Below are 24,113 nucleotides of genomic sequence, written 5' to 3' on the forward strand. Positions count from 1 at the left end.
CAAAACTCTAATTATTTGTACATAACATAATGTTATATATAGAAAATCCCAAATGAATTTACTAGAGCCAATACATGAGTTCAGCAAAGTTGCAGTGCCCAAGATCAATTCGTGGAAATCATTTGTGTTTCTAAATATCAGCAATAAACAATCAAAAAAGATATTAACCAATTATTAAAATAGCATCTGAGGAATAAAAAACCCTAGGAATTGCTAAAAGAAATTAAGGAAGACCTAAACAAGTATAAACAAATGGAAAGGCATCCTTTTCATGAAGTAAAAGACATTCTATTGTTAAAATCTCAATACTACCCAAAGTGATCTACAGACTCAGTATAATTTCTATCAAAATTTCAGAAACCATTTTTTACAGAAATAGAAAAGGCTGAACCTGAATTTAGTATGAAATTGCAAGGGGTCCCAAATAGTCAAAACAATCTTGAAAAAAGTACAATATTGGAAAGCTTAACTACAAAGTTTACAGTAATCAAAATTTTATGGTACTGGCACAAAGAATGACCTCTATTACACAGTGTATATCTGTATTGAAATATCACATGGTATCCCATAAATATATACAATTTTTATGTGTCAAACAAAAGAAGAAAATAAAAAGAAGACCTGTAGACCAATGGAATAAAAGTGAAGATTCAGAAATATACCCTTGAATGTAAGACAACTGATTTTTAACAGGAGTGCCAAGTCACAGCTATGGCAATGGCTTTGGGGATAGAAAAGTCTCTTCATTAAATGGCTCTGGGACAACTGCATTTCCACATCCAAAAGAAGTTAAGTTAAACATATACTTCACACTATGTACAAAAATTAATTCAAAATGGATCATTGACCTAAACGTAAAACCAAAATCATAAAGGTCTTCAAAGAAAACAAGGATAAATTTTTATCACTCTGTATTTGACAGTAGACTCTTATACAGACAGGATGCAAACAACAGGAGAAAAGCCAGATAAATTGGACTTCACTTTTGTTCATCAAACAACATTATCAAGAATGTGAAATGACATCTTAAAAATGGAAGACAATATTTGGAAATCATATCTGATAAGATTTTAAAAATCAGAATATAAAAAGAACTACAACTCAACAGAAAAAAATATTTAAAGATGGATGGAGGACTTGAATAGATATTTCTCCAAAGGTATATAAATGGCCACTAAGCAAATGAAAAATCTTCAGAATCATTAGTCATTATGTGAACACAAATCCAAACCACAGTGAGATCCCACTTCACATACACTACTTGATCATTAAAATAACCACCATCAGCAAGGATGTGGAGAAATTGGACCTTCATATGTTGCTGGTGGGAATGTGAAAAATAGTTCCTCAAAAAGCCAAACATAGAATGACCAGGCAATTCTACCTCCTTAGTCATATACCCAAAATAATTGAAAAGAGGGTCTCAAGTAGATATTTGAATGCCAGTGTTCACTGCAGCATTCTTCACAAGAGCCAAAAGAAATAAAACAGCTCAAGCATCTTATCAACAGATATAGGTGAACATGTGGTAAAGACATGCAATGGAACTTTATTCAGCCTTAAGGAAGGAATGAAGTTCTGCTGTATGCTAGAACATGCACAACCTATGCTTAGTGAAATAAGTCAGATATAATTTGTAGCTGAAATGTTTAGCATAGGCAAATTCTTTAACCTAAAGGTATATTAGAGGTTCCCAGGTGTGGAGGTAAAGGGAAAGTGATTATATTGTTTTATATATCTGTTTGTACATATGTAGTAAATTCTGTTGATTGTTATAGCTTTGTAGTAACTTGAAATCAGGAAGTGGGAATCCTTCAACATCTTTTCAAGATTGTTTCCTCTGTCCCTTGAATTTCCATATAAGTTTAATGATTCTGTCATCAATGTTTGAAACTGAGTTCTTAAGCCCAGTTCTACCACTCCTAGATATGAGTCCTTTGAAAAATTACTGGTCTCATTTGTTTCATAATCATTATAGGTTATAAGAATTAAATGAGAAAATACATGTAAAACCTAACACAATACTTGGCACATATTAAATACTAAATACAGGTTGAGCATCTGTTATCTGAATTCTGAAAGGCTTCAAAATCTGAAACTCTTTGAGTACCAACATGATGCTACAAGTGGAAAAATTCATAACTGATTTCAATGTGATGATGGTTCATGGTCCAAATGCAAGTACACTAAAAATAGTATATATTGGGTTATGTATATAAGGTATATGAAATATAAATGAATTTTGTGTTTAGAATTGGATCCATTCCACAAGATATTTCTATAGATATGTGCAAATAATCCCAAATACATATATATAGTGTATATAAATACTATTTGTAGTAGTATTTCTAGTATTATTACCACTACAATTCCAGTATATAATACCTTTTATGTGTTGACTAGAGTATAATAAAATTCTACCTCCAGAGTGTATTCTTTCTTCATCAGTGAATGAACAGTGTAGTATAATGGAAAGAATGGTGAGGCATAATGTAATTTGGAGTCATTTTATGATCTAGATCTGAGTTCATAACTATTTAATACTGATAACATGTTAAATGTCTTTATTCAATAATACCATAAAAATGTCATTTTCATAAATCAGCTCAAAAGTCAAAACCCATAATTGGAAAATTTGCTACTATTTTGGTTATAGTCAGGGAACAGAAAAAAATGTGGTTGAAGTAAATATATTCTTGAATAGTGTGTTTTTTAAAATATAAATTGCTTATGACTGAGTTATTTCTGACTTTTTTTTCCCTAGATTGTTTTATTCATTGGATTTTTTTTTCCTGGTGTTTACACAAGCCTTCATTACCTTTCTCATGTCTGTGTTTAATATAATATGAGAGCCCTCCACATTTACTCTTTTTAGCCACTTGATCACATAGTTACATATATAGTTATATAGTTATGTGATTACTTCATTATTATACTATTCATATGCATATGTGTATGTCATATGTCCATTTTAACCGAATGGGAATATGTTAAGCCATATACATTACTTGTCTCACCTTTTTAACAGTCAAAACTATTGTCATTGTTTTGAAGTTGATATCGGAATACTAATCTGGAAGCTTACCTTGCCAGCATCTTCCTGGAATTAGGTTCCAGGAAAGTCAATATTTGTATACTATAAATTAGTATTAACCAAAAGAACAGCACATTGATTGTGGAAATAGAATCGAAGTTTATTATAGCAACTTTGTTTTGATTTTTGTTCCTTTAAGTAGCCACTTTCACCATGGCATCTTTGAATCATTATTTTACTAACAAATCGAAACCATTTTCTATAATCTTTTATTTCATTTATATAACACTTGTAGAACAATTTAATTAAAGGCACTGTATTTATTAGTGGTAGGTATTTTTAAAATTTTTTTCTTTTGAAATAATTTCAAAATTTATGAATTGTAGATCTAGAGATTTCAGAAGTTTTTGTCCTAATGTTTTCACTGATATATAAAGCTTCTAGTTGAGTAATTTTTAATAACTGACAAAGACAGTGTTTTTAAATACAAATTTTGAAACTCTTACAAAAAGTTTTGTAACTTTTCCTTTTAGTAACTGATAATACTTCTCTTATTACTTATCCTACCATGGTCTTATTTATATGGCCTTTATATGAAGTAAATTAAGTTAAAATTCATTTGTTTCTATCATTCAGTCATGGCACTTGTAGTATAAGAAATAATTCTGTACTCAAGGTCTAAACAATAGTTTCATTAGCAACAATAACAAGTATTAGAACATTTCAATTAAAATCATTTTATTGAATTTATTTTTTAGTGGGAACCAGAGTGTTGTTTATTAATTTACATTTGTATGAGGTAGTATCCTAAGATTTTCTCATATATGATTCTCTTTTTTGATATTGAGGTAATTATAAATTCAGATGAGTAATCAGAAGGTTCCTTTGTAAACACTAAAGTTGAGCAAAGGCAAGTCGATTATCTTGTATTTTAAGAGACTGGAACACCTGAAGGAGATGTGATGGGAGCTCCAAATGCTCTGAATGTCATTTAAATTTTTTCTAGTAGCCACATTTTAAACTAAAAAGAAGCAGATGGAATTATTAGTTTTAATAATATATCTTATTTAATCCAGTATACCCAGAATGTTATTTTTACATATACCAGTATTTTCAAATTATTTTTATACTAAGTATTCAAATTCTAAATATGTATTTTACATTTATGTATACATCTCTACTAACCACTTCACTTACTAATTACTTCAGTTACTTTAAAAAAATTGCTGAATATATCCATGTCTCAATTTCCTCATTTTTACAATAGAGACAATTTCAAGAATAAATTAAATAGCATGTATAAGATGCCTGGCTTATGGTGTAGTAGAAATCTTAGACATTTTCTAAAAATTACTTCTAACATATAAACATGACATTAATGGCATCACCATCTCAGGGCAAAGAAAATATTTTAGGGATCAAAGTATTTTTGACCCCTAAATTCTTTTCTTATTCCCTTTGACAGTGCAGGGTATACACATCTCACTGTTTAAGTTATTTTTAAAAAGAAGCAGAATCAATATTGATTCATCAATTGTGACAAACATACAGTAATGGAAGATGTTAAGAACAAAAAACTGGGGCAAATGGGGGCATGAGAGACTATATCTCTACTTTCTGCTCAATTTTTATAAACCTAAAACTACTCTAAGAAGTACAGTTTAATTAAACAAACAAAAAGACAAACATGTCTCCTGTTGATTCCTGATACATGTTAATTGTGACCTAATCCATCAATAAAAGTGACAGCTTCAGCATTATCAAAACCATCAATAAGGGAAGTTTAGGGATTGATAAAAATTGAACATAATGTTTATTCTTTCAGAAGTCATTTTTTAGATACCTCTTTTAATAAATTCTAATAAATTAAAAACTTTCCCACAAAATGTTTTTCTCTCTGGTTATTGAGCTAGGCCTTCGGTAATTATTGGTGCCACTCTGATACTAATGGTTTAAATCTTCCATATTTTTATATACTGTTGCTGGTTTTGAGAATATTTTCTTCTCCTAATTTCAGGTTGGGTGGGACTATATCAGCATACAAGATAGTACCAGATGAAATAGAAGAAATCAAGGTATAGTATGGCACTTTTCACCTCTACAAAGGCTTAGTATCTTGTTGGGGAGGTGGGGAAAATCTTGTTTTTCTTATATATCATTGAATCTTCCAGTATGTTAGGACACCATTAAATTCCCAGTTACTCTACTTGAATTAAAAATATATACATAATAAATAAATTATCAGATTTCATCTGCCATTTCCAATGCATTTCTGAGAAAAATATTAGAAAAATCATAAAGGAATCCTTTTCTATGCAGTTCTTTGAAAATCTACATAAGAAGCCTTATAAGCAGTAGTAGTGTAAATGATAGATTATCTTTTAAAAATCTTTTTGGAATTTCTTTTCCCTATATAAGCCTTTACCAATAATAAAATAATAGCAATCTTTTAGTAAATATCTCTTAGTTCCTCTTAAAACACAAATGACAATTTCAATTAAAATTCATTATAATAAATTAAGAATTGACCTCATTCTTTAAAAATTAGGTCATTACTATATTTTTCTGTCTCTTTTTACTAAATTCTATGAAATAGTAATCATCTAGCACAGCATGTTTCCCTTATCCAAACGCAGTTTACCATATATTGAGAACTGTACTTCCTGTTTCATATATGAAATTTAATAATTGAATAGCAGTAATCAGAGATAAACAATACTGGGTAAGTTGTTAGTAATCATGTATAAAGATTTTAATAATCATGCTTAATTCAATTAAACTTTTCAATATCAAATTCTAACATTATAACAGTTTCAAGAGAGTCATTCCAACTTCATGTAAATTCATACAGTTGGAGGAACCAGCTGTGAGGAACCTCGGTTCTAATTCACATTCCTATTTTACAGATTTAGAAATGCAAATGCATAAAGATGAACTTGGAATTATTTATTTGACATTTAATAATTATTTCAGAAATTATAATTAAGTGTTGTTAAAGATGAGAGTAACATTACTATATTACTTCTTGATGTATACTTTATAATGACTCAAAAAATGTTTAACTCCAGAAAGTTTAATCTTTGTGTACAGAAAGAAAGAGAAATCGAGGGGGGAGGTATTAGGCAACATTTATATAAAGGAAATAAAGTTGGAATCCATTTATCTTAAAGGGGCTCTGTCTTATAATACAATTAAAATAGGTGTTAAGTGATAAAGGTAAACAAAGAATCTGGCTATTCAGAAGGTGATCAGCAAAAACTCGTTCCAAGAGGTAAACTCTGGGGACAGGAATATAGCAGTAAAACACTTGCCTAGCATACGTGAGGCCCTGTGTTCAATCCCCAGTATGTTGGAGGGGAGCTGGGAGAGACAGGCAGAGACATTTATGAGAACATAAATATGAGATACTATGGCTCCAGATTGAATGATATAAAATAAATTCTGGTGAAATATAGGGCTAGAGGTTGTTTTATGTCATGTTAAGAAGTTTGAATTTTATCCTGAAAACCTAAGGTGCAATTATGTGAGTTTAGGGAAAAAAGTAACATAATTAGTTTGATAATTTCTTAAAACTTTTCTATGATGATTAAGAAATGCTTTCAACAAAGAAGATGTTCTGATTAGAAGGAAGGAAACCAGATTTTAGGAATGTAGATGTGAAATGATTAATATCTGTACAAAAACTGTGGCAGTGATGCTTGAGGGAAATAAAAAAGGATGCAAAAATTATTATTTAGGTCATGTGTCATGGTGCTCCCCTATAATCCTAGCTACTCAGACATTGAGACAGGAGGATCACAAAATCAAGACCAGCCTAGGCAAGTTTGGAAGACCATCTCAAAGTAAAAAGGACTGGGAATGTATCTCAGTGGTAGAATGCAGAAAGATCACAGGTTTGAGGCCAGCCTGGGCTACCAAGATTAGATATAACACCAGTAATTGATGGATAAAGCACATTATACATCATCACAAATCATATTTTTAAAGGAATTTTTTGAGAGATAACTCATAACTATAGATTTTTTTAGAAAACATAATGAAAGATTTCTCTTTTAGTGAAAAGTCATATTTAAAAGGTAAGCAGCATTTCTGCAAATTAATTAAACTAAACTAATTAAACTAACATATTAATTCTCTGGTTTTAGGGTGGGTCTGCCCCAGGGCTACATCTTCAGTTGGCTTTTATTCCTTCATATAACTGTTACATGTGATTCTATTCAATAGCATGACCTCAGCTGATTTTTGTGTGATTACAAATGCCAGTGTCGGGCTGGGGATATAGCTCAGTTGGTAGAGTGCTTGCCTTGCAAGCATAAGGCCCTGGGTTCAAATCCCCAGCACCGCAAAAAAAAAAAAAAAAACAAACAAATGCCAGTGTCAATCACTGGATTGTATCTCTCTTGTGAGTTTCAGCCTGATTTATCTAATGATTTAGTGAATATTTGGTTATCTGAAAGGGACCTCAAATTCACTAGAACTAAAACTTATCCTCTTTGAAAGTATTCCTTCTCCTGTGTCCTCTTTATTAGCATTCTATATACTCAGATTCCCCACACTAGAAACCTGAGTAACTTTCTCATTTTCTAAATACCTTAACAAATCAAATACTATTAATTCTACTTTCTTAAATTACACACACACAGACACAAATACAGACACACACACAATAACTTCAGAAAGTTTGATCCTTATAGAATCAATCTTATTTTTAAAAATATTGAAAAGAAAAACTGTTACACATATTTTGTCAACATTTGATGGCAGCATTAGTATTTTCAGATATAATCTTTTTTTGTCTCAAGAAAATGGTGGGCTGGGGAGATAACTCAGCTGGTAGAGTGCTTGCCTCACAAGCACAAGGCCCTGAGTTCGATCCCCAGTACCGCAAAAAAAAAAGAAAAAAAAAAAAGAGTTCAAGAAAATGGAAACGCGGATGAAATGTTGAGTGTAGTTGGAAAATATCTGAATAATCTTAAGTTATATAAATAACACAATTGAATTTTAACTTTGATTTGCTTTGTATAATAATACCATGTATAAATAAATGTAGGTTTATATCTTTATTAGGGTAGTGTGATTGATTAATGAAATATAACTCAATTTTTGTCAGAGGTGGTAATCTTTTACAATATTTTTAACTGCGGAAACCATTATTTAGTTCATATATGGCTTATGTACTAATTGTTCCAGATAATATTATAATAAGTTTACCAAATTTCAAAAGTTAAAAGACTTCCAGTTTCAGCCATGATGGGGTAGCCTTATTCCTCCATATGCATTTTTTTGTATCAGGAATCTAAAATGTCTTGGACATTATCAAATAAACCTAGAGAAACTCTAAGAGGTGGAAAGAAAATAGCAGACTGTTCAGGAACCTGAAGACTTAAGAAATGACATGGCAGTGAGTTCCTCGGGTTTCTTTACTATCTCCCATATATTCTGGACAGGGTGCTGAAGAAGGCTTCAACCTGGAACCACCAACAGGCATAGACAAAAAAATGCTCCAGAAGCCTCTTTATTTAGCCAAACGACCAAGACATAAGACACCTAATAGAATAGAAAAACTTCTCAGCAGTGTTCCCCCTACTCTATCCAAACATCAATGGTAAAACTACTTTTCTCACAGATTTAGCAGAGCCAGTCAGAAAGCTGATCTTCTGCCTTACCCCCTGCCATCCCCTGAAGCAGGTTACTGGTTTCTTTATCCTTTACCTTGTGATGTTAGCTGATTAGGGAGCTATTTTTTCATCTTTCACCTGGAATAACAGTTGTCACACTGACTCTCTGGCCAGAATATTGTAGGTAGTGCTGAGCAAGAGTTGATCTTCCATCACCACCCCAACAGAAATAGGATATGCTCTGTTTCCCTCAGCCAGGTAGTGTCAGTGGTGTCCAGTGATCAACAGAGCCTCTACCCCCACTATTATGGTTTGAATATGTTCCCAAAAAATTATGTGCTAGAAACTTAATCTCCAATAATCAGTGTTGGGTGATAGAACCTGATAAGAGGTCATGAGGTCTCCCCATGTATGAATGGATTAATGTCAATTATAATATAGCTGGAAGCTATTAGTTCTATTTCTTGCCCTTGCCACTTTCTCTTGGCACATGTGGGCTTGTGTGCTATTTTGCCCTTCTACCATGTGATGATGCCACATATGGATCCTAGATATTGGGTTTTCCAATCTTCATGACTGTGGGAAATAAACCTCTTTTCCTTATTAAATTTCCAGTCTCTGGTACTCTGGTATAGCAACACTAAGCAGATGAAAACACCCAACAGACAGAAACAAGGCCAAACAAGACAGTGCAAGGTGGAGTCAGACACTGCAATTCCATTTTCCCTTTCCTGTGTCAGAGACACCTAGCAGGGAGATAAGCCTTCGCCCCTCACTATAAGAAGCCTGGATAAGGTGGGGCCAGTTGGCAGTCTATTCACAGTATGAGTCAACCATTTATTCTTCCCCATCATTGGTGTCAGCATCCACCCCTACTTTAGTATCAACAATGGAGCAAGGTGATGCCCACTTTCACCAGAAGATTCTTAGCAGGCCAGGAAGGGACCTGATCTTCCACCTCCTACCTTCAATGGGCAGTATGAATCAGTGCTTCAGTTTTGCCAAGGTGATCAGTGAAGCCATCAAGAAGCTGAACATAAAACCACTCCACAATATAGCGGACATTTGATTAAAAAGAAGGTAAAGTAGTCTCAGAATATACAAATCCCAAACATCCTGGTAAAATTAAAAAAATCGCTCATCATACCAAGAACAGGCAAATCACAACTTGAATATGAAAAAATGGTCAGTAGACATTAACACAAAGATTAAGCAAGTGTTAAAACTGACAAGTATCTTAAACCAGCTACCATAAAAATGCTTCAACAAGCAATTGAGTTCTCTTAAAACAAATGAAAAAACAGGAAATCTTGATGACTCAATTACAAAAAATGGCAATTACAGGACTAAAAAATATAATCACCAATATGAAAACTCACAGAGCAGAAACAGAAAAAAGTAACACATTTTTCAAATGGTAGAATAAAAAACTATCAACAACAAATTCTATATGCCTTGAAATTATCCTTCAGGGTCGAATAGGAAGTGAAGCCATGTTCAAACAAAAGAAAACTAAAAGACTTTGCCTAGAGAACTTACCCTGAAAAAATGACTAAATTATCTAAAGTGAAAGGAAATAACAGAATAAGCCATGAAATTTCAGAGAGGAAAGAACAGAATGGGTCAAAAGTATTTGCTCATAATTTTTTAAAATCATATTTGAAGTTCTAATATATCAAACATTATAATACTATATGATGTGGTATTCAGTGTATGTGGAGTAAATACTTAACACAATCATATTTAAAATGTGGAAGGGTAAAAGTTCCTTACCTTTTACCCTTAAAAGGTAAATAAGATTTCTATGTTGTACTTGAAATGGTGAAATTACAATATCAGTACGCTTGAGTTATAACTATATATGGTAATATCCAGAGAAAATCACTGGAAAAATTATATAAATCAATATATAAGTAAAGATGGAATCTTAATATATGTTCAAGTGATCCTCAGTAAGGTAAGAATATAAATAAACAGAAACAAGAAACAAAGACTCAAGTGGAAAAATGGAAAGAAAATGTCACAATTAAACCCTAAAATATCAATAATTACCCTAAATGTACATAATCCAAATATGACCGCTTGACATAATGTGAATTTTCTTAATAATCCAAGAAATGCCATTTTCAAAACTTATTTCAAAGACAATGACACATGTAGGATGAAAATAAAAGGATAGAAAAATATATACCATGTATACATTGATTTTTTTTTTAAAGACAAGCATGAGTATCTATATTAATGTCACACCAAGAAGGCTTCAGAACAAAGAAGATTACTCGAGTCAGTAGGGAAGTTCCATTGTGCAAAAGGCTCAGTCCCCTAGAAAAAACAGTAATCTTTCAAGTGTATGTATCAAATATTGACAAATGCAGAAAACATAAAATTAAACAATACATTTTTTTCATCCATTTATGAGACATTTACCAAGAAAGACCATATCCTAGGCTATAAGACCAAACAAATTTTTAAAAAAAATTTTATTTGCAGGTAGACATAATATCTTTATTTTATTTTATTCATTTTATGTGGTGCTGACGATTGAACCCAGTGCCTCACACATGCCAGGAAAGCGCTCTATCACTGAGCCTTGCTCCCAGACCCACAACAAATATTTTAAACTGAAAATTATATATAGTATGTCCTTAGACCATAATGGAACCAAAAAATAAAAGGAAAACCTCGAACCTATGGGAATTAGAAGTCTGACTGCTGTAAATAATCCATAGATTAAAGAGAACATCTCAAATTAAATTCTAAAAATTCATATAACCAAATGAAAATGAAAATACAACTAATTAAAACATCTGGAAAGCAACTAAAATAGGGCTGGGAGGACAATTTATAATACTAAATGCTTACATGCAAGAAGTATAAAGTTCTCATATCAATAACCTAAATTTATGCCTCAGGAAACCTGAAAGAAGAGCAAAATATACTTAATGTAAGCAGAAGGGAAATAATAATGTAAGAATTGAAATCAATGAAATTCAAAACAGGAAAACAATAGAGAAAAATCCATGTTTAAAAAAAGGCTATAGGAGCTGAAGAAATGGCTCCATTTGGAGAGTGCTCGCCTAGCATGCCGAAGGACCACGGTTCAAATCCCCTTTCGGGAAGATGACAGAAAAAAAAAAAAAAAAAAAAAACTATGAAAAAAAAGGCTATAAAAAATAAACACTTGACAACACCAATAAACCAAGTGGTAGACCAAAAGAGATAAAGAGAAGACTCAATCACCTATGTCAGGAATGAAGAAAATTACCAAAACTGAAATGGAGCAAACTATTAAAGGGATAATTAGAGAATACTATAAAATAATCATAAATTAAATTTAGAAAAATGGACAGTTTATAAGTATTAATAAGTCAGCTTATCTAGTTTGTACAATATAACACCAACACCCAAAAAATTAATTGAATTTTCATGTACTACCAATGAACACTTGGAAATTGATATTAAAACCAACACAATTTATAATTTCTCCAAAGAAAATTAAATGCCAAGATACCTTAAAAGCACACTTTATCTGTATGCTGAAAACTACAAAATGCCAAAGAAATTTGATACCTAAAGATAGGGAAAGACAAAAAAAAAAAAAAAAAAAAGAAAGATAGGGAAAGATATACTATGTCAAGAGACTGAAAGATTCATATAGTAATGATGTCAGTTTTACCCTAATTGGGTAAGTTTAATATAGTTCCTATCAAAACCCCAGCAAGGTGTTCTATAGACATACACTTGTATTAATTTGTTCTAACATTATACCTAAAGGTATAAAACCTAGAACAGCTAAGAGAGCTTGGGGAAAAACAGCAGAAAGCCTAGCTTTACCCAATGATGAGGTTTATCGAGTAGCTCCAGTACTCAAGACCGTGTAGTATTGGCAGAGAGAAAGACACAGATCAGAGGGACAGAATAGAGAATCCATAAGTAGGCTCACACAAATATGTTCCACTAATTTTTTTCTTTTTAAAAGTATATTTAGTAGTGCATCATAGTTATACATAATAGTGGGATTCATTTTGACATACTTATAAATGCATACAGCATAGTTTGCTCCATTTCAGTTCTCAGCAATTCCCCTTTTGCTCTTTTCCTTCCTCTGATCCCCTTCCTCTACTCTATTCTTTTTCCTTTTATTGATTGATGTTGAATTGGTACATTACAATTGTATATAAAAGTGGAATTCATTGCATTGTGATGTATTCATATATGCACATAGCATACTTTGCTTAACTTCACTCCATTTCTCTTCCCTCCCACCTTCCCCTTAGTGCCCTCCTTCTACTCTCTGCTCTCACTTTTATTTTCAAGAGATTCCCTTTTTTATAACTTTTTTACCTCTCTAGTTTCCACATGTGAGAGAAAACATTTAACCCTTGACTTTTTGAGTCTGGCTTAGCATGTTGTTCTGCAATTCCATCCATTTACCAGCAAATGACATTATTTGTTTCTTTATGGATGAATAGAGCTCTACTGTATGTATACACCCACTTTGCTTTATTAATTCATCTGTCGACAGATACCGAGGCTGGTTCCATAACTTGACTACTGTGAATTGTATTGGTATACATGTATCACTATAGTATGTTGATTTTAGCTCTTTTGACTAAATACCAAAGTGTGGGATAGCTGGATCATATGGTGGTCTATTCATAATCTTTTGAGGAATCTCCGTACTGTTTTCCAAAGTGGTTGTACTAATTTTCACTCTTACCAACAATGTATATGTGTACCTCTTCCCAACATCCTTTCTAGCAGTTGTTGTTATTTGTATTCTTGATGATGGCCATTCTAATTGGGATAAGATGAAATCTTACTGTTTTTTTTTTTTATTTGCATCTCCCTGACTATAAGGATGTTGAATATTTTTTGATATATTTGTTGGTCATTTGTATTTCTTTTTTTTTTTTTGAGAAGTAACTATTTAGTTCTTTTGCCTATTTTTGAGCAGATTATTAGTTGGGTTTTATTTGGTGTTAAGTTTTTCAAGTTCTTTACATATTCTGGATATTAATCAGAAGTGTAGCTGGCAAAGATTTTCTCCCATAATGTAGATTCCTTTCATGCTCCTAATTGTTTCCTTTTCTGTGTAGAAACTCTTTAATACTGTCTCACTTACTGATTGCTATTTTTTATTTCCTGAGCTTTAGAAGTCTTATTAAGGAGGTCAATGCCTGTACCAATATATTATGGTGTTGCCCTGCTTTCATCTAACAGTTTCAGTGTTTCTGTTCTAATTCCTAGGTCTGTGATTCACTTTGAGTTGATTTTTGTGCAGGGTGACAGGTAGTGATCTAGTTTCATTCTTCTACATATGGATATTCAGTTTTCCCAGTTCCATTTATTTAAAAGGTTGTTTTTTCTCTAATTTATGTTTCTGGTACTTTTGTCAAGGATCAGGTGACTGGATCTGTGTGTATTTATCTGTGTCTTCTATTCTATTGACCATTATGTTTGCTGTGTTTGTGTGTGTGTGTGTGCCTGTGTGTGTGTGTGTCATGGTGGGGATTGAACCTAGGACCTTGTGCATGCAAGGCAAGCACTCTGCCAACTGAGCTATATCCCAAACCCTTTATGTCTGTTTTTGTGCCAATGTCATGATGTTTTTTCTTCCATACCTCTGTAGTATAATTTTAGATCAGGTGTCGTGATGCCTTTGAACTTGCTCTTATTGCTCAGGATTATTTTGGGTATTCTGGGTCTTTATTCTTCCATATGAATTTTAGGACTTTTTTCTAGTTCTGTAAAAATGTTATTGGCATTTTGACATGGATTGCATTGAAACTATAGATCGCTTTTGGTAGATTGATATTTTGACAATATTCTGCCTATCCATGAGTGCGGTAGCTCTTTCCATCTTTTAAGGTCTTTTTCCATTTTTTTCTTCAGTTGAACTGATCTTTAATAAAGCTACAATAGTAATTCAGTAAATAGAGGCCTTTTTGAAAGGTGGTGCTGTAGCAATTGAACATCCATAGACAAAATAAAACAACAAAAATTCTTGAGCATAAACCTTGCACCCTATACAAAAATTAACCCCAAATTAATAATACATTTAAATATACAACTATAAAAAACTATTACAAGAAAAATATCAACAGGACCTAGCCACTAGGTAAACAGTTCTTAGACTCAGCACCAAAAACATAATCCCTACATTGAAAATTTTACATATTGAAGCACATCAACATTTAAAAATTTTGCAATGCAAAAGAACCCATGAGAAAATGAAAGGACAAGAGTGTATCCTGGCAGATACTATTTACAAGCCTCATGTCTTACAAAGGTCTTTTTATCTAGAATATATAAGGAGCTCTTTTTTAAAAAAAAATTAGTTGTTGATGGAACTTTATTCACTTATAAGCATTGCTGAGAATTGAACCCAGTGCCTTACATATGCTAGGCAAGCACTCTACCACTGAGCCACAAGCCCAGTCCCTATAAGGAACTCTTAAACTTTGCAGTAATAAAATAATTAGAAAATAAAATAATTAGACATTTCACTGAAGAGGATAGACAGATGGCAAAAAAGCACATAAAGTTTTATTCATTATCATTAGCTATTAGGGAAACACAAATCAAAATCATGAGATTTACTACACACTTATCAGAATGGCTAAAGTTAAAAATAATGATAACACTACATGCTATAAGGGACATGGAGAACCTGGGCACTCAATATATTACCGACAGGAAATAAAATGATATAGCCACTGGGCAAACGAGTATGTCAGTTCCTTATAAAGCTAACTATGCACTAGTACAAGTGCACTGTTTAGCAATTATTCCAGAGAAATGGAAACTATGTTTGCACACAAATTTGTACATGATTTTTTCTTTGTGGCTTTAGTCAGAATAAACAAGACCAGAAACCTATGTAAATGTCCTTCAATAGTTGAATGATTAAACAAAGTGTCATTACATCTACATTATGGAATAGTATTGAGTGATCCAAAGGAAAAATAATGAACTATTGGTGGACCTTGAGGAACAAACTGAATGAAGAAATAAAACCTATCTTAAAAGATTACAAGGTATACTATTCATTTGTATGATATTCTCAAAATGACAGAATTCTAGACATGAAAAATAGACTAGTGGAGTCAGAGGATTAGGGAGGGGAAATAGGAAGGAAGGTTGTTGTGTATACAGAAGGGTAGCACAAAAGATATTTGTGAGGGAACTGTTATGTATCTTAACTGTGGTAGGGTTCACACAAATCTACATGTGTAATAAAATAGCATAGAAATAAATACACAAATGAATGCCTGTAAAATTTTTGTAATTTAACTTAAATAAGATTGGAAGATTTTGTTATTGTCACATTTTTTTGCTTACAATACTGTGTTATGGTTATGCAGGTTATTTACATTGGAGAAAACTGGTTGAAGAGTAGGTATATGGCTTCTCTGTCTTATTTTTTAAACTACGTGAGAATATCTATCTAAAAATAAAAAGTTTTTCCTTTGCTGAGAGTAAGCTTTTTAGTTTGAATCTATCCCAGTTATTGATTCTTGCTTTAATTTCTTGTGCTATGGGAGTCCTGTTAAGGAATTCTGATCGTAAGCTGACATGTTGAAGATTTGGACCTACTTTTTCTTCCATAAGATGAAGGGTCTCTGGTCTGATTCCGAGGTCCTTGATCCATTTTGAGTCGAGTTTTGTGCAGGGTGAGAAATAGGGGTTTAGTTTCATTCTTCTGCATATGGATTTCCAGTTTTCCCAGCACCATTTTGTTGAAGAGACTATTTTTTCTCCATTGCATATTTTTGGCACCTTTGTCTAGTATGAGAAAATTATATTTATTTGGGTTCGGGTCCGTGTCCTCTATTCTGTACCATTGATGTACCTGTCTATTTTGGTGCCAGTACCATGCCGTTTTAAAAATGCATTGGATTTATTAGCATTGATCTTATATTCTGCTACTTTATCGAATTCACTTATGAGTTCTAAAGTTTTCTTGTGGAATTTCCTGGTTCCTCTAAATATGTAATCATGTCATCAGCAAATAGCAGTAGTTTGAGTTCTTCTTTTCCTATTCGTATCCCTTTAATTTCTTTAGTCTGTCTAATTGCTCTGGCTAGAGTTTCGAGGACAGTGTTGAATAGAAGTGGTGAAAGAGGGCATCCCTGCCTTGTTCCAGTTTTTAGGGGGAATGCTTTCAGTTTTTTAACATTTAGAATGATATTGGCCATGGGCTTAGCATAGATGGCCTTTACAATGTTGAGGAATGTTCCCACTATCCCTATTTTTTCTAGTGTTTTGAGCATGAAGGGATGTTGTATTTTATCAAATGCTTTTTCTGCATCTATGGAAATAATCATGTGATTCTTGACTTTAAGTCTGTTGATATGGTGAATTACATTTATTAATTTCCAGATGTTGAACCAACCTTGTGTCCCTGGGATGAAACCCACTTGATCATGGTGCACTATCTTTTTAATATATTTTTGTATGCGATTTGCTAAAATTTTGTTGAGAATTTTTGTGTCAATGTTATTAAGGATATTGGTCTGAAATTTTCTTTCCCCGATGTGTCTCTGTCTGGTTTAGGTATCAGAATGATATTGGCTTCATAGAACGAGTTTGGGAGGGTTCCCTCCTCTTCTATTTCATGAAATACTTTGAGAAGTATTGGAATGAGCTCTTCTTTAAAGGTTTTGTAGAACTCAGCTGAGAACCCATCTGGGCCCAGACTTTTCTTTGTTGGTAGGCCTTTGATGACTTCTATTTCATTACTTGAAATTGATCAATTTAAATTGTGTATGTCCTCCTGGTTCAGTTTAGGTAATTCATATGTCTCTAGAAACTTGTTGATGTCTTCGAGATTTTCTATTTTGTTGGAGTATAGATTTTCAAAATAGCTTCTAATTATGTTTTGTATTTCACTCATGTCTGTTGTGATATTTCCTTGTTCAGTCCGAAGTTTAGTAATTTGAGTTTTCTCTCTCCTTCTCTTTGTTAGTGTGGCTAAGGGTTTATCAATTTTGTTTATTTTTTCAAAGAACCAACTATTTATTTTCTTAATTTTTTGTATTGTTTCTTTTGTTTCAATTTCGTTGATTTCAGCTCAGATTTTAACTATTTTTTGTCGTCTTCTACTTTTGGTGTTGCTCTGTTCTTCTTTTCTAAGGCTTTGAGCTGTAGTGTTAGGTCGTTTATTTGTTGATTTTTTTCTTCTTTTATTGAATGCACTCCATGATATAAATTTTCCTTTAAGTACTGCTTTCATAGTGTCCCAGAGATTTTGATATGATGTTTCTTTGTTCTCGTTTACCTCTAAGAATTTTTTAATTTCCTTCCTGATATCTTCTGTTACCCATTCACCATACAATAGTGTATTATTTAATCTCCAGGTGTTGGAGTAGTTTCTGTTTTTAACTCTGTCATTTATTTCTAATTTCAATCCATTATGATCTGATAGAATACAAGGTAGTATCTCTATCTTCTTGTACTTGCTAACATTAGCTTTGTGTCATAAAATATGGTCTATTTTAGAGAAGAATCCATGTGCTGCTGAGAAGAAAGTGTATTCGATCTTTCTTGGATGGTATATTCTATAAATGTTTGTTAAGTCTAAATTATTGATTATGTTATTGAGATCTGTGGTTTCTTTGTTCAATTATTGTTTGGAGTATCTGTCCAGTGGTGAGAGAGGTGTGTTAAAATCACCTAGTATTATTGTGTTGTGGTCTATTTAATTTCTGGAATTGAGAAGGATTTGTTTGACGTATATGGATGAGCCACTGTTTGGGGCATAGATATTTATGATTGTTATGTCTTGCTGATTTATGCTTCCCTTAAGCAGTATGAAATGTCCTTCTTTATCCCTTGTGACTAACTTTGGCTTGACGTCCACATTATCTGATATGAGGATGGATACTCTGGCTTTTTTGCTGAGTCCCTGTGCATGGTATGTTTTTTCCCATCCTTTCACCTTAAGTCTGTAGGTATCTCTTTCTATGAGATGAGTCTCTTGCAGGCAGCAAATTGTTGAATCTTTCTTTTTAATCCAATCTGCAAGTCTATGTCTTTTGATTGATGAGTTCAGGCTATTAACATTCAGGGTTATTATTGAGATATGATTTGTATTCCCAGTCATTTGGCTCTTTTTTTTTTTTTTTTTGACACGACTTGGTTTCTCCTTTATTTGTCTGTTCCTTTTGGATAGTTCCTCCCTTTGCTGATTAACATCGTTGCACCGTTGTTTTTCATCTCTTCCTCATGGAATATTTTGCTGAGACTGTTCTGTAATGCCAGCTTTCTTTTTGTAAATTCTTTTAGCTTTTGTTTTTCATGGAAGGATTTTATTTCTTCGTCAAATCTGAAGGTAAGTTTTGCTGGGTATAAGATTCCTTGTTGGCATCCGTTTTCTTTCAGGGCTTGAAAAATGTTGTTCCAGGCCCTTCTAGCTTTTAGGGTCTAAATTGAAAAATCTGCTGATATCCGTGTTGGTTTCCTCCTGCATGTAATTTGATTCTTTTTTCTCACAGCCTTTAAAATTCTGTCTTTATTTTGTATGTTAGGTATTTTCATTATAATGTGCCTTGGTGTGGGTCTGTTGTAATTTTGTGTATTTGGAGTCCTATAAGCCTCTTGGACTTGATTTTCCATTTCATTCTTCAGATTTGGGAAATTTTCTGATATTATTTCATTGAATAGATTGTTCATTCCTTTGGTTTGTATCTCTGTGCCTTCCTTAATTCCAATAATTCTTAAATTTGGCCTTTTCATGATATCCCATAATTCTTGTAGATTCTGTTCATGATTTCTTACCATCTTCTCTGTTTGTTCAACTTTGTTTTCAAGATTAAATATTTTTTCTTCAATATCTGAAGTTCTGTCTTCCAGGTGTTCTATTCTATTGGTTATGCTTTCTATAGAGTTTTAAATTTGGTTTATTGTTTCCTTCATTTCAAGGATTTCTGTTTGTTTGTTTTTTTCAATATCTCTAACTCTTTATTGAAATGATCTTTTGCTTCCTGTATTTGCTCTTTTAACTGTCGATTGGTGTGATCATTCAATGCCTGCATTTGCTCTTTCATCTCATCATTTGCTTCCCTGATCATTTTAATTATGTGCATTCTGAACTCCCTTTCTGACATTTCTTCTGCCATGCTGTCATTGGATTTTATTGCTATACCATCTAGGTTTGTTTGGGACATTTTCTTCCCTTGTTTTCTCATATTGCTCAGGTATCTACCCCCCTAGTAGTGAAACTCTGGGATATTGCAGTTTTCCTCTATTGACTAATATTGTCTCTGTAGATGTCCAATAACTCACCTCTTAGCCTCCAGTAGCCCGAAGTCTTGGAGGCACTTGATAATGCGGTGCTCCACTAAGAAACTGCCTCTCTAGTGGTTTTGGCCTTCGGGTGGGGTATATTCCCTCTCAGTGGGCAGAGGTGCCTCCATTTGTTGACTGATGGTCAGCCAAAGGGGGACTAGACTGCAGACTGGGGCACGTCTGATCTGGGCCTGTGTCTCTGGTTCTACTGCCCTGGTGGAAAATCCTTACCCAGCAGGGAAGACTCACATGGTGGGGAATTTTCACTGGGCAACTCTCCTCTAAGAAGTTCCCTTCGGTCCAGAACTACCACCTGACTTGTAAGCTGTCCTCTGCTATGTTCCCTGGGGTCAGGAGCTACCATCTGGGCCTCGGCCCCTCACTCTGTGTTGAAGCCTCTCGCTGTGCGGCCCTCCTCTGCAATATCCCCGTTGACTGGGTTCTCGGCTCCAGCAGGGTAGTCTCACTGGACCACTCTGCTCCATGAAGTTCCCTGCGTTTTGGGACAGTGGGAGAGACTCACCTGGTAGTTCTGAGTTGGTCCTGAGTCTCTCAATACCTCCTTTCTTGACTCCTGGGTCTTGTCAAAAGTCCTCTAGTCTCCTGTAGGTGTCTCTGGAAGGGAGCTGCCCTTCCAATGATGATGGTCATGCCCTTAGGAATAATTCAAAATGCCTGCACCAGCCTATAAGGAAGCCTCTGGCTAGCTCCACAATGCAGGCAGGCTGGCTTGTCTGCCAGCTTGCTCAGGGATGGGCTTGCTCCAGGATGGCGACAGACCTTGGTGTGGTGGTCAGGCGGGTTCGCTCAGCAATGGTGACTGTCTTTGGCCTGGTGGTTGGGCAGGTTGGCTGCCCGCCACCACCTAGATCCACAAGGCAGGCATATTGGGTGCCCGCTGGCTACCCTCGTCCTGTCCTAGGTGCAGGGTTCAGGCAGGGTTGCTCAGTGACGGCGTCTGGCTTCGGCCTGGTGGTTGGGTGGGTTGGCTGCCCGCCACCACCTAGATCCATAAGGCAGGCGTATTGGGTGCCCGCTGGCTACCTCCGTGATGCAGGCAGCCTGACTCACCTGCCAGCTCACTCCGCGACTACGACCGACCAGTGATAGCGCCCGTCCTTGATGCAGGGCTTCAGGCAGAGTCCCATGCTAGGTTAAAAAATCTCCTAAGTGGTGACCATTTTATACTCCCTTTAACATTTTCACAAAGAATGCCAGTTTGCTTCATATTCTCACTAACAGTATTATTAATCTTTCCATTGTAGTCATCTTGGAAAATAAATAGTAACCCCTAAATGTGGTTTTAATTGTTTCCTTGATGACTAATGTTATTGAGTATTTTTGCATATTCTTATTGACCATTTGGATCTCCTTTTATAAAGTACTGTTTCAAGGCTTTCCCATTGTTTAAAAATTTGGTTATCTGATTTATGCTACTGATTAGCAGGTACACCTTATGTAGTCTGAATATGATTACCTTAGTGCATATATCGCACCTATTTATTCTTTCACTCTTTTTTCCTTTTTCCTTTCATAAAAATATCTTTGCCAAATGGAAATTCCTAATTTTAATAAGTTAGCTTTTCAATCTTTTAATTGCAGTTAGTGAATAAATATTTGTTGATTAAATGAATGATTCTGAGGAGTTCAATGTCTAGAGCAAGAGAAAATCATTTCATTATGAAATATAAGTTATGTAATCAAATTTATGTTTTTTAAAAAAATTTAGAGCACAAAAACTGATTAGCTGGCTGTAGAGTCAAAGATTTCACAGAGAATTTAATAGAGAGGACTTATAAAACAAATGAAATGTGGGCGCGGCTGTCGCGAGCATGCAAGGGGCTGTGCGCTGTGTTGTGCAGGTAGAAAGCTGTGTCCGCAGTAGTCGAAGCAGGAGCCACCCTGTGAGGGAGCCATGAAGCATTATGAGGTGGAGATTCTGGATGCACAGACGAGAGAGAAGCTGTGTTTCCTGGACAAAGTGGATCCACAGGCCACCATTGTAGAGATCAAGACCCTCTTCACCAAGACTCATCCACAGTGGTACTCCGCCTGCCAGTCCCTCCACCTGGATCCTAAGGACAAGTCCCTGAAGGACGAGGATGTTCTGCAGAAGCTGCCCATGTGCACCACAGCCACACTCTACTTCCAGGACCTTGGGGTCCAGATCAGCTGGGTGACGTTCTTCTTGACTGAGTGTGCTGGGCCCCTTTTCATCTGCCTGCTCTTCTACTTCTGGGTGCCCTTAATCTACGGCCACAATTATGACTTCATGTCCAGTTGACACACAGTGGTGCACCTCACCTGCATCTGCCACTCATTCCACTACGTCAAGTGCCTGCTGGAGACATTGTTCGTGCACTGCTTCTTCCACGGCACCATGCCTCTGTGCAACATCTTCAAGAACTGCACCTACTATAGGGGCTTTGCTGCATGGATGGCCTATTACATCAACCACCCTCTCTACATGCCCCCCCCCCACTTATGGAGCTCAGCAGGTTAAACTGGCACTTGCCATCTTTGTGATCTGCCAACTTGGCAACTTCTCCATCCACATGGCTCTGCGAAACCTGCCGCCAGCTGGGTCCAAGACCAGGAAGATCCCCTTCACATGGCTCTTCCTGCTGGTGTCCTGTCCTAACTCTACCTACTAGGTGGGGTCCTGGATTGGCTTTGTCATCATGATGCAGTGCCTCCCAGTGGCCCTCTTTTCCTTGGTGGGCTTCACTCAGATGACCATCTGGGCCAAGGGCATGCACCGCAGCTACCTGAAGGAGTTCGTGACTACCCGCCCCTGCACAATGCCCATCATCCTCTTCCTGCTCTGAGCCACGACCCCACTGGGCTCAGTCAAGTGAGCTCTCACCCCGCACCCCAACGTCATGCTGGGGTGGCTGCAGCTCTGTAGCACCTGGAATAAAACCTGCCTGCCCCCCCCCCAAAAAATGGAAATGTGAATGAGGACAATAAATATGATGAATAAGCACAGTGTTTTTCAAAAGTGTAAGCTTGGCTAAAGTTGAGGGATTGTTAAGAATAATTACAGGAGATAAACAAGAAAATTTAGGCTGGAATCACACTGTAAAAATGATGTATATGTCGCTGGGCACAGTGGCACATACCTGTAATCTCAGTGGCTCAGGAGACTTAGGCAGGAGGATTATAAATTCAAAACCAGCCTCAGAAACTATTGAGGCCCTAAGCAGCTTAGCAAGACCCTGTCTGTAAATAAAAAATAAAAAGGGCTGGGATGTGGCTCAGTGGTTAAGCACCCCTGGGTTCAATCCCTGCTATAAAAGAAAAATAAAAAGAGATTTATATGTTAGTCACAGGGCAATTTTGTGAAGATTTTGAAGCAAAGGAAGAACATTTTCAGATTTATTTCAGGGAATTTACTGTTCTTATCAAAATGGATTATAAGGAGGCATAAAGGCAGACTGCTTAGGATACTTCATATACCAATCAAGATGAATGACAAAAAAGATAACAAGCTTATGTCAGTGACAACAGAAATGGAAAATATGGAAGGTACATCATATCCTACCCTCCATATAGTAAACTCTGCTCCTTAAAGGATGGTGACATTATGTAAAGTACTTTACATAGTAAATGCCCAGTAAATGACAACCATATGGTGTGATTCTAATGGACTTGAGAATTGAGAAATAGAAATAAAGATTACATCAAGGTTTTTAACTTATACAACTTCATGAAAGATAGACCGAGTTCCTGAGTTAAGGAATCCAAAAGAAGTAGTATATTTGGGGGAGGAAAATGAGTGTTGGAGATGTTTCAGGCATACAGGTAAGAACATACCTATTTCTGGTTTATTCCTTATAAATGATTTTTATGTTTCCTGGTTTTGGGTACTAGTCACATAAGTGAGAGTCCTATTTTCTAATATCTTATTCTCAGAATAAAAATATCCCAGAGGATTGATGGAGGAAATGCAATTCTTTCAAGAGTTAACAATATCATAGCAAGCATAAGGCCCTGGGTTCAATCCCCAGCACCACAAAAAAAAAAAAAAAAAAAAAAAATCATATAGCTGTGTGTTTTCTCTCTATGGTATTTTTGATCATCTAGTACCATTCACCTTAAAAAAAAACAACAACAGGACTTAGTATTACTGTTGTGTAATGTGGAGTGGGTAATTTTCCTAACAGCAG

The 24,113-nt window shown here is 34.9% G+C and overlaps 1 protein-coding gene and 1 pseudogene across 20 annotated transcripts in view; both read left to right on the forward strand.

Moving 5' to 3' along the window:
* Gphn (gephyrin) overlaps nt 1–24,113 on the forward strand; it is a 641,988-nt gene that overhangs the window by 279,836 nt on the left and 338,039 nt on the right. For all 20 annotated transcript variants that reach the window (XM_047539524.1, XM_047539518.1, XM_047539521.1 and 17 more), the window contains exon 3: nt 5,052–5,109. In XM_047539524.1, the coding sequence (XP_047395480.1) occupies nt 5,052–5,109 (58 nt within the window). The remainder of the gene's footprint in view (nt 1–5,051; nt 5,110–24,113) is intronic.
* On the forward strand, nt 21,644–23,090 carry LOC124976700 (very-long-chain enoyl-CoA reductase-like; annotated as a pseudogene).

This window comes from Sciurus carolinensis, chromosome 2 (genome assembly GCF_902686445.1).
Source record: "Sciurus carolinensis chromosome 2, mSciCar1.2, whole genome shotgun sequence".
Taxonomy (NCBI): Eukaryota; Metazoa; Chordata; class Mammalia; order Rodentia; family Sciuridae; genus Sciurus; species Sciurus carolinensis.